The 12,072-nt window shown below is 36.1% G+C and overlaps 1 protein-coding gene across 1 annotated transcript; it reads left to right on the top strand.

The window, feature by feature from the left end:
* Positions 1-1,843: 1,843 nt before the first annotated feature.
* On the top strand, positions 1,844-8,825 carry LOC127963341 (coiled-coil domain-containing protein 124-like). Its single transcript, XM_052563191.1, has 5 exons — positions 1,844-1,980; positions 2,906-3,077; positions 6,220-6,403; positions 7,080-7,185; positions 7,840-8,825. The coding sequence occupies exons 2-5, from the start codon at positions 2,919-2,921 to the stop codon at positions 8,039-8,041; spliced, it is 651 nt and encodes a 216-aa protein (XP_052419151.1). The 5' UTR covers positions 1,844-1,980; positions 2,906-2,918; the 3' UTR covers positions 8,042-8,825.
* The last annotated feature ends 3,247 nt before the right edge of the window (positions 8,826-12,072 follow it).

Below are 12,072 nucleotides of genomic sequence, written 5' to 3'. Positions count from 1 at the left end.
TACAAAATTAAATATATCAATTTCTATCTCTTTACACAATATTTCAATATTTAAAAAACTTACCTTTGACCAAAACAAAAACATGCAAAATTAGTTTATGAGTGTTTGAAAAAAACAAATTCCATAGGCCAACACATAATAAACTCATCCATGACAGAAAACAGTATTGGCTTAAATATTACTATCACTCATAAGTGTGGAAAGTGAGTTGAGCATTCAAGCAGAGCTGGGTTTTTTTTTTCTGGGCTCATGATTTGGATAATCGAAGGCAGTCTGAGGGGAGGGGAATTAGGAATTAATGTAATACAGTATATGAAAGGAGGGGTGTTGGGATTGACATAGCAGAGGCGGAGTTATTCAACACCATAGAGATGATATATATATTTAATGTGTTGATTAACAGATTATATGCACTGAACAGAATGTACCTTGATATAATTTAGCAAAGTATCAATTCTGTATATATAATATTCTATTTTTATTTTCTTTTAATGTCTGAGATCACATTGAAAATCGTATTTTTCAATGTAGCAAAAAAATTATAATAATAATAATAGACTAAATATCTGAGATTTTGTACTATTTCTAGGTCAAACAAGTAAAAAAAAATACCTCTGAACTAAAAGTTAAGATTTTGTTGAGTCCACTGAAATTAAACATTCTCAAATAATGCTGGATAACAAGTCCGAACTAAATGTTATGCTCTTAAGATAAATTTTGAAATAAATAAAAAGGTAACACTGAAATTGTTTAGCAAATTCTATTTTAAATAAAGCATTGAAGGCATATTGAATTTGATTCCAGTAACATTAAGACTTTTGGACCCCAGTCATAGTGATGTTACCCTCTATGCCGAGGCTTCGGACCGTGTTTCGGGAATCCCAATATCTTTCAGTAATGAATATAAATAGAGTTATAATCAAAACCAGCAGCATAAGATTTTTGTTTTTTATTTTATTTATTTTGTTATTCACAATTATACACATTTCTGGATAGTGACAAAAAAACTGCAGGATATTTTGTTGAAACTTTTAACATAAAGTCCAATATGGCGCTGTCTATGCAAAAATGCATTTAAAAAGTAGTGCCCTATGGAATTACATTTGGTTCAATAAAAATTAACGTAACTTTATAAAAATCCCTTTCTAGACTCTTTTTCCTAGTTCACCTTATGGCCTATAAAGCGCGTATCGAGGCTTGGTTTTTTTATTTATTTATTTATTTTATTTTATAATTTTTTTTATTTATGCATTTTTTTTTATTATTTTTTTGCGTATCGAGGCTTGTATCTCTTTAGACTTAGAGCAATGACGTAATTGATGACGTCCGAAGTCTCGCTTGGCCAGGAAGCGGTTCGAATCATGTAAATTCAGTCCTCTGCCCTGTTAAACTTGGCCACTTTCCAGTTTGCCTACTATTTTGACAAAGACTTGATTTCAAGCCAATGTGTTTATTACACAGTTATGTTATATTATGTTTTAAAATCATTAAGAAATACACATTATATTCATATAAATAGATTAGTCTATTTTTTTTTTCACCGTTATTTCTGGCGCAAAACAAAAGTAATCATAGATCACATCAGGTCATCTGTAATGTATCTGCTTGTTTTTACACTCTTTGGCCACCAGGTGCTACTGTGAACAAACGAAGCCTCGAGAAACTAACCCTTTTGTGAACCATTTGGATGAAAAACGTCAATGCTTCATAAGGATTCATCTCGCCATCACTAGTAAATAGCCTGATAACAGTGTCTCTGTGTGATATCACAAATATTTAGATTTTTCTCTAGCCCACGTATTGAAAGAACGGGACACAAGTGTGATGCGTCCCGTTCGCTGTTTGTTTACCGCGTGCACGGACGCAGCTTGCGCGATGACCGTCGAGCCTCCAGGTGGTGCTAAAAGAAACCCTGCAACTGCGTCGCGGCAGCTTGAGAAGAAGAGAGAACAACACCCCAGCAGGCTGGCGAAGAAAACGGTTCGTGCTATTACATTATATATTAGATTCGGTGTATGAAAATGACTTTGAATTAAAAAAAAACTAGATTTTTAAAGACATCCTCCTCTATATCTGGTTTTATTGTCCAAATGACTGTGTCAGATACAAGCTTGAACGGAAAACGGTCATTCTCTGAATCCATAGTGATTAGCAAAAAAGCTAACGAGAATGTTCCTGAAAAGGGAAAGTAGAATTAAAATGTTGCTACAGTTCCAGAATTTTCCCTTAAAAAAGACTTTATTTTAGGTAATTCAGAGAATTAAATCTTCTAGCCACGACTCAAATTATACGTGTGCTGTATTATATCTATATAGACATATATACAAGCAATTATAATCATAATTATTAAAATTGTAGCTAGCTATATAGATAGATAAATAAATAGCTGGACAGACATAAGATAGATAGATAAATAGACATTGACAGATTTTTATTGGTCTCACACGTTTCTTTTTCTTTGCTTGTGGCTGGAAGGAAACTGTTCTCCAAAATTTCCTTTTCTTTTGGAAGTAAAGTTACTGTAAAATAAATATTTGGTGTTTAACTCTCTCCAATAATACCAGGTTATGTTACTGTTAGAACAAGGGCCTTCTGAATTCCTTAATTTTTCTGTTATTTCTGTTGTTTGTGTTTTACTGTGAAATGTATTACTCATGAACATACATTTCTCAGAAACTATATAACAAAAGATACTCAAACCCCAATAGAGAGTCCAATAATCCTCAATCCATCTGGTGCTGAATAAATATTATGATTCAGTGTCTGGCCATTTATTACAACGTGTTTAGTTTTTGTCTTTCTCTCATTAGGATCTGTTTATACACTAAACATCATTATCCTATGTGATCTCAGCACCTATTCTGACACTTTCATTATGGTCATTAACTCAACCTTACCTCCGCAGGGAAGTCCCAGGAATGCCGAAGAAATTCCAGGGTGAGAATTCCAAATCGGCCACGGCGAAGGCCCGGAAGGCTGAGGCCAAAGCAGTCGCTGATGCACTCAAACAGAAGGAGCTGGAGGACGCGCTCTGGCAAGATGATAACAAACATGTCATGAAGAAAGAGCAGAGGAGGGTAGGGGTCAATTTATGTTCTTAAGAGCATGGCGGCTGATATGTTGTCAGGGTCAAATGATAAAATAATTCCAGCAGGCCTTCAATATTATTTCATGAAATGTATCAGTACTGTGATTAGATTTTTGTCTCTAGTGACCACAGCAATTTAGCAGTACCTTCTATGAAATCAGAAGTGAAATAGAGTACAACAGTGCCTTGTGTATGGAGTTTAGCATAAACACAAGGTGGCAGTAAAGATCTTTCTCTCTGCAGACTGCTCCTCCATTTCCATTTAAAAAAAGAAAAATTCCTAATTGAATTAGTCAGTACCTGGTGAGAGTAGTAAGTAGGTCTGTTAGAAGCCACAGGTAAATGACAGCAACTCAAGGTCATTTTGAGTTCTTCAAAATAAAGCTTGTCGCTGTAAAAAAATCTCATATGAAAATATATAAAATATTTTGCATTTATATACTAAAGTAAAAAAAAGGGCTTGGTAAATTTATTTTAATGTTTTTAAGGCTCTTGTGCACACAGGATACATTTATTTGATCAGCAAACATATGTTTTTTTTTTTTTTTACATTTTAAAATACATTTTATTCCTGTAATGACAGCTGAATTTTCATCAGCAATTCTAGAAATCATTCCTGTATGTTAATTTTGTGGTCAAGAAACATTTCGTATTATTATCCGTGTTCAAAACGGCTATTCTGCTTATTATTTTTGCGAAAACTGTAATACATTGTTATTTAGGATTCTTTTAAGGAACAAAAAGCTCAAAAGTAAAGCATTTATTTAAAACAGAAAACTTTTGTAAGATTATAAATCCATTTTGTTGCATATAAAGCATACAAAGTGGAACGATGCTACTGCCCATGTTAAAAAGACAATCTTTGCCTCCTGGTCCTAACTGACATGATAATATGGAAATATTTTTGAGTTCTGTACTAAACATACAGAAAACTGATTCTGTCCGCGCCCATGTTTTCCATGATATGTTGTCTAACATTCCCGCCGTTGGCTGCTAATCTTGTATCTAAATGACACAGCTGTCTTCCTCACTAAAGCTGCAGACATGTGAGTCTGAGTAGCACACAATAGATTAATACATTGCAAGTCAGGTTTAGGGTTGCTCAGGAAATGAGCTCCCCATGAACAAAACGAAAGCTGAAGCCGACTGGGTTAAAGTAACACCGTCAAGCAAGTTCTGATATCCTCTATCAATTATGCCACATACTGATGAGTGTTCGTTGTCAGTAATGGAACTTGATCTTGACATTAGGCCTGGATAAGGTCCATGTGAGAATGTATTGACTGATATGCAGTGATTGGCTGTCTCCTAAGCTATTTTATGCCATGTTCAGTGTCAGCAGACCCAGATTGCAACATGTAATAAAGGTTTCGAGTGAAAGAAAGTGTTGTTTAATTTATTGACTGCCCTGTTGTAATAAATGGATAATCTTAATCATAATCTTAATTAGAATAATATTTAACGATTTAACAGTTGCCAACAAATTGAACAATTAATTTGAGAACTGAATCAGTATGATGCAATGCAGCTCGCAAATGTGTTAAAAGGAATAGTTCATATAAAATACAAATATTTTGCCATTATTCTCTTACCTTCATCTCGTTCCAAAGTTGTATGATGTTTTCTTCTGTTATCTTCAGATATTCTGACAAATTTGTCCATACAGTAAGTCAGCTGGGTTTGATGTTTATTTATTTTCTGGATAAAAATACCTCTCTTCCTTCCCAAAAAATATCTGCTCTTTGTTCTGCTGAACGAAAGACTTGGAATGACATAAAGGTAAATATATGATGCCAGAATATTTTTATTTTTGGGTGAACTACACATTTGCAAGCTGCACTGCATTATAACTACTCAGTTCTCGCATTAATGTTTTGTTAAAATAACAGGTTCCCCAAAAAGAATAATTATTTACTCACCCTCATGTTTTTTCTAAACCTGTTTGACTTTTTCTTCTGGGCAATGTAAAAAAAAAAGCTTCCATCAAATAGGCAACAAAAGAAGGAAGTCTGGGAACTGAAACTGTGTGGTTATTAATATTTAATATTATTACAAATTATTTTGTGTTCCACAGATTTAAAAAAATGCATATAGGTTGTGAATGACATGTAAGTATTTGTTGATGTTTTTTTGTTTTGTTTTTTATAATAGACAGTTTCTTTGGATATTACTGGGAAGAATCTTATAGCAAAGTGCTGTGTGTGTATTTACACAGGAGTTAATATCAAAATTATTTTATTTCAACACTTTAATTATAAGAATATATTTTGGTAGTCTAAATATTTGAAAGGTCTCTGGTGGCCACTGGTGCCTTTTTTCTCCCTCCCCGGCTCTCTCCTGCCTCTGTTTCATACATTATTTAGCCGGTGTTGGCATATGTATTGAGCATCCGCAACGCTGGCATGATGTGCCAGCCTACTTGGTAATGCGCTCTGGTAAAGAGCTCCTCACACCCTGTTCCTTTCCTCCTGTTTCCTCCCATCACTGCCATCTGATCCCCGCCGGCCTATCAGACCCACGCTGGTGTTATCCTGCTGCAGCCATTTTGCTAATTATACCTCATGTCACTGGGGCCGTTGTGTGTGTTCAAGCAAGCTCACCTGCACTGGAAACACTGATTTATCCTTTACATCTTCTAGAGATCAGCCACTGCCAGGGACTCTGTGAAGATCGGGCTCGGTGAATATAAATGATCAACAGTAGATATGCGAGAATGTCAAGAGAGAGGAGCGTATCTTGGTTTGCTCTTGAGCGCGGCCTGTCGTTCGGCTTATCTGTGTCACGCGAATGACATTTCAGCCTCTGCTCGACATCTGAAAGTGTCATCTCAATATTCGTCTCTCCTTACTGTTGTGTCACCATTTCTGCGGATGTTATCAACAGGAAGGTGGCTGGGTGGTTAGGATGTGGACCGTTAAGACCATGTCTGATCCTAGTAACCATTACTTACTCTGAGCGCGCAGGAGAGATCTCTAATTTCTTTACTCTGCTCTGTAGTTTACACTTACATTTGCTTAATGACCATCAGGCTGCCTCGATAACATCAATCCAGTTGTAATTTAAAAGAGTGTGTGTGTGTGTGTGTGTGTGTGTGTGTGTGTGTGTGTGTGTGTGTGCGCGTGTGTGTACAGGATGATAAGGAGAGAAAGCGTTTGGAGGCTCTGGAGAGGAAGAGAGAAAAGCAAAGGCTCTTAGAGGAAGAAGATGCCATGATAAAGGGTAAACAGACAAAAGAAGCCCCCAGTAAAGTGACTCGAGCCCAGATTGAGGAGAGCCTACAAAGTGGGCAAAATGTTAAAGAAACCAAGGAAAAAGGTAAGGTCCAATCCAATGTAGAGCGCTTCCTACAAAGGCAACATGCTAACCATCACAAAACCTCATAAGTGTCAGATTGCTTTAGGCAGTGACCCTGTGTTATATAAAAAAAGCCATCTATATATTTTAACTACATATGCATGTTGATAAATTAACGCCTAATAAGCATAAAGACATTTTGTTTTACATGTTTTATACTATGTTTTATTGTTATACTCTTTGTTTATCATACTGTATCATTTCAATTGTTAAGGAAACCCTGACAAGTTAAAGTTGCAGTGAAACGTAGTTCACATTATAATGAATAAAACAGATTATTGAAAAAGGAAAAATTGACAAGCATGGAACTGGTTCAATCCACTGATGGTTCATTGGATGAAGGTGGATGCTGGTAGTTGATTTTAAGAAAAGGGTAGGGTTTACCTCTTGAGGGAAGGCTGTCATTTTTCTTCAGAACATCGAAGAGAATTTACAACAGGAGTCACAACAAATTAAATTGTATTGCTGGTCAAAATTCCTACCTAATACAGTGCTGTTTTTGTGTTCGGTGTGCATGAATAAAACAAGATGAACTTATTTTCACACTGAGCATAAAAGTGTGCCAGTTGTTTTGCTGTTTTGATTTAAGCCTTTTTGGTTTTGTCATTTAGTCTTCTGTTTCCTTTTGAATCTACAGAGAAAAGCCACTTGGAGATGCCGCTTGAGGAGAATGTCAATCAGATAGTTCCAGAAGAAGGCACGGTTGAGGCCCGAACCATTGAAGATGCCATCGCAGTTCTCAGGTATCCTGTTCTCTAGAGAAAGACATGTTTGGAGAGATTAGGAGACTCTTGTTTTACAAACATTGCATACAGTATACATTTGAAAAAAGTCTACATTTGTAAGAGTCACAATTCTCAGATTGTTGTGCTCTTAAGTGCTGATCTAAAAACATCCTAGAAAATGTCTTTTCTCTAGGCCTGCTGTTTCAGAGCAGTTTGCAATCAGTTAATACCAGGCGTTTATTTATTCATTTACACAAGCGATTTCTTGTGATATATTGTTGAGGAATTATGTAGTCAACGCCCTTGAGTATGGCAATGGTTTTATGTTGTAATATGTACAAATTCTGCTGTATTGATGTGCACGTACCCAGTAGTTTTTGATCTGTCCCTTCTAGCCTTAACCCTTTGAATGAGCTGCTGGAAGTATGAAACATTTCCAAATAAGGGTCCCAGTGTATTTTGGGGGAGATTTAGAATTAAAAATCCCATGTTGTGCAAAAAAATAATTTTCTCTCTGGGCCACCCAGTCACATAAAGCAAAGGCTAAGAACATCATTTAACACATTCACTATATAGATTTGACCGGTTCTGGGGCAGTAATCTTTTTATTTTTTTTGCCTTTTCTTAAAGATGCATGTTGTTCTACATTTGGTTCATGCCTTTGTTTTTCAGCACTAAGGAAGACCTGGATCGACACCCTGAGCGCCGTGTGAAAGCTGCCTACGCTGCATTTGAAGAAGCAAACATGGCGCGCCTTAAAATGGAGAACCCCAATATGCGTCTTTCCCAGCTAAAACAACAGCTCAAGAAGGAGTGGACAAAGTCTCCGGAAAACCCCCTCAACCAGCGAGTGGCTGCCTACAACTCCAAGTAAACCATCACAATGGCACTTAAAGACTGACCCTCGGTGCAGATCCTGACAAATACAAAAATGCACCACGATTAAAATTGGACACAAAATTAACAAATAAACTGCTGATCTATTCACACCCCTCACCTCATACCTGAACTCACAGACAAACTTGAATTATTTAACTAATTATTCAATAAATATCTGATGATTTATGAACAGCATACAACCTATTTCGCTTACCTGCTAGACAATGGCCTTTCAAGAGCTGCTGGGAAGTTTCTCGGTTTGGTTTTGAGTGAACGCAGAGTGGATTCTCAACTAGCACATGCTTCCTCCACGACATGTTTTACTGCTGTGTTGGGTTCATTTATTAATATCTCCATCTAATATATGGAACATGAGCTGGAGTGTGGTTAACCTGAGGCACGTATTTTCTTAATTTATTTAGTGTCTATGTGATGATATTTCGGGTTCAGCTTCTGGTTTGATATTTATGGAGAAGAGAAAGATGATCTGATAAATGCTCTAAATTAAGATAATATGGATAGATTTGGCCTTTTGCTTTTGGAAATACACTTTTGGACCTCGTATGGGACAATGTCTCCACATCCCAAAGCTGAGTGGACTAATAGTTGTTGGATTCCCACACACACATGTCCGCCAGTGCAAACATACTCTGGGCTGTGCTTTGTATCTTTGGAGGAGAACAAATACTCTCAGTGGCTCTTGAGGAAAAAAAAATCTAATAAAAAGGAAGGAAGAAACAGCTATCATCACATTTGCTGGTATCTTCCTTTAAACAAAACGTCCTCGTACTGCAGTTTACTTTTGTGGTCTCTTATTTCATTAATTTTCAGGAAGAAGTTTGTTGCTCTTAAACAAATAGTGTTGTGCTGACTGCATTTGGCAAGCTGAGCTCAACCCTGATACCCAAGTTATAGTAAGAAAAAAAACTGTTAAGACAAGAAACTAAGAACCACAAACCAACATTTGGTCCCAAACTAGCAAATATGTTGCACCAAATGAGTACTTGATCCCTTGTTATATATAAGCATTTTACATATTATATTTATTTATTTACTTATATGATATAATTTATTTTAAATTGATATATAACATTATTTAATTTGATGAAATATTCTAATTATATTTATATAATATAATTTTAATTATATAATGTGTATATAATTTTTTATTTAATATATTGTTTTTACGTTTTTAATCATTTAGATAAATATATTACTAGATAATTATAAATATCATGCAGCTATAATAGCAAAATTTTGTTAACATGGTTGCAAAAATAGAAAATGCATTAAAAATAAAATGTCATATTTAGGATTGCAGGTCATGTTTTGTACCATGTTCATTGAAACTGGCAATCCATTATGACACTTTCCCTTGTTCAACCCTATTCAAAAGGTCCTTACAGCTTACTGATACTTCAGACACAATGAAGGTTGATTTGCTTTTAATAAAGTCTTCAGATTCACAACAACGGACATAAACGGTCACTAACCCCTGTGGGACGTTCCGGAAGGAAAGGAAATTAGCCTGCAGGCTGGATAATTCCCAGTGGCCACCTTTATCCTCGGCAGGAACACTCTTTAGGTAATTTATGGCAATAATGTGTCATCAAGCAGTGTCAGAATAAAAGGACTGTAGGTCATCTGGAGATTGTGCTACACGATAACCTCTCCCGTTTACTTACCTTCCATTAAAACATCACTCCCCCACAGAATGTTTTAATAAATGTGTCCTTTTCATAGCTCTGACATAACTGCATGTTAAACAACAATAATGGCAATTTCTGAAGAATTCAAATACAATTGTGAAACAACAGCGGTTAAATCAACCTAAAGATCTCAGAGCGAGGGGGTTTGAAAGTGAATATATTAATCACGTAAGAATATCGTTTTATTTTTAAACCTATTGGCACATTATTAGTTGTGACCCACTGAGAGTGTTAATTAAAAAACATCCCCTTCCTGCACTCAAGGGCGTTGACTATATTTGGCTAATCTTTATTAGCAGCACTGGTTCATCATGATCGTTTTATTAAGATCGTTTCAGAGAACGGGCTTCTTAAGTGCAAAATTCTTTGCTGAATGAGTGGTCTTCTCGCAAGATCAAACTGAATAAAATAGCTGATACTCAGCATGATGAATCTAAGAGGGAGAGACCCTGCTGTCTTAGAGAGCATCAGGCCTAAAATAGCACGGAGTTCCCTTATCTGCAGGGTCTCAGAGCATCACTGATTGATGACTGTCTGCATCTGCCTACCACAAAATGCAAAGTCTGCCGATATTCTTTCTAGATCAAGGTAGTAATTATCGAAGCGATTTTGCACAGTTAATGCACGTGTCCTTGTCCTATTGGTCATAAATGGAGAATAAAATGAAAAGATTGTGGTTTTGTACAATAAGTGATTTAATGGATTGATGCACCTCAATGAAAGATCAAGCAACGGAAGAGTGTGGTGCAAACAGCTTTGTGGTCCCCAAATCTTTTGCCATAACCCTCTAACATTGCTAAGTTATTTAATGATAAATATTAACCAAAACTAATAAATACTTCCTACATTTAAAATAGAAAATATATTTTTAGAAAAACTGTTAGTATGTCCCATTGGCATTGCAAAGTAAGTAATGAAAATTAACCAGAAATAACAACTACTGTTTAAATATAATCATTTAGTGACAAACATTAGCCAAAAATGTCAGTTCATATTTTACAATTAAAATTAAAAGAAAAGGGCAAAACAGAAGCATTTTAATTTGTCACCCTTGTTTAGTAGACTTTTGTACCCCACTGTATTTTTCCCACATTTTGTACGGTGTCCTTCTAGCATTGCTTAAAAGAACCTTAAAATAACCCTCTATCAATCTAAAATCAAGCCTCCCCACTGCAGTCTTAAAATTAAGCATGAATGAAGGACCATACACAATCTTTAACACACTGAACCCTGCTGGTCGTGTACATGTACATCTCTCGGATCCATGTTTCCATCCAACACTTGGTTGCTCTTTTATCTAAGCTGCCTCTGTGGCGGGAAAGATAAGAGGGTTTGGGAAGGCCTTTGAACTGCTGAGCATCAATCGCAATTTTCTCTCCCCTCTATTTCCTCATCTGCGGACCTCAATGTATTGGATTACCTCAGCCAACCCAAGCAGTGGATGCAATAATGATACCCAACACTTAAAGCAGAAAGTGTGTTGTCTGTGTAACATATAGTGTTTTGCTCTCCCTCTCTCTCTGAGCTGCTTGATTCTTTGTCTCCTTATCCATTTGCATGCCAACCCTTATCAAGCTGGGCTGTCCTTTCTTCAGCCTGCATCCTAATTATGCGTCTCAAAGAGAGACCGGCCGGCCCCCTACATCTGACAAGCGTCTGAGGAAAAAGCTGCATGTCTGATGACTAAATCCCGTTTTCTCGAAAAAGCGCCCATCACTCAAAGCTCACGTATGTTAGGGGAACCAAGTCTAACATGTTCGCCGAAGGAAACGAGGACATTGCTTTAAGGTAAGGATATCTCTGTTTACAGTTATTGGGCTTTTTGAGATTGAGCTTTTTGGAAACATAATTCAGCAATTACAGTTCTAGTCAACAGGTGTCATTCCTGAGGAAATGCTAGAATTTTTTTTTATTAAAATCGGAGTCATGTATTTTAGACATGTATTTTAGTCTTTAAATGGAAGGTTTACTCTTATTTCAGTATTTCAACAAACTGTTTGCTCAAAGCAGATCATAATAACTGTATTAACTAACAGCTGTCTTTTATTATATATGACGTGTGGGGGACAAATATCCTTTATTTTTATGACACGCAAGCCTTTCACTCTTATTTAGTTTTATTATCCACCAATTTGTATCTATTTTATGGCATAAAGAGAGATATTACATCACAAGCTACCTCAAAATTGTGTATTAAAAGGGCCAAAGTGTTATCGAGGATGTTATGGTCCGTTTGTATTATATATATTGTAAATGGCTAAGGTGTCATCCCACAAATTAGCGTCAAGGGTAAAGTAATAACCACTCATCTGCTTGT

The sequence above is a fragment of the Carassius gibelio genome, chromosome B8, assembly GCF_023724105.1.
Source record: "Carassius gibelio isolate Cgi1373 ecotype wild population from Czech Republic chromosome B8, carGib1.2-hapl.c, whole genome shotgun sequence".
Lineage (NCBI taxonomy): Eukaryota > Metazoa > Chordata > Actinopteri > Cypriniformes > Cyprinidae > Carassius > Carassius gibelio.
Note: the sequence above shows the minus strand (reverse complement) of the source record. Positions and strands in the feature narration are given on the sequence as shown.

What these genes read in the sequence shown, in the direction of transcription:
- LOC127963341 (XM_052563191.1), top strand. Translation starts at nt 2,919, where the DNA reads ATGCCGAAGAAATTCCAGGGTGAGAATTCCAAATCGGCCACGGCGAAG. An exon ending in TGAAGAAAGAGCAGAGGAGG is followed by an intron (nt 3,078 to 6,219) that starts GTAGGGGTCAAT and finishes GTGTGTGTACAG; the next exon opens with GATGATAAGGAGAGAAAGCG. An exon ending in GATGCCATCGCAGTTCTCAG is followed by an intron (nt 7,186 to 7,839) that starts GTATCCTGTTCT and finishes TTTGTTTTTCAG; the next exon opens with CACTAAGGAAGACCTGGATC.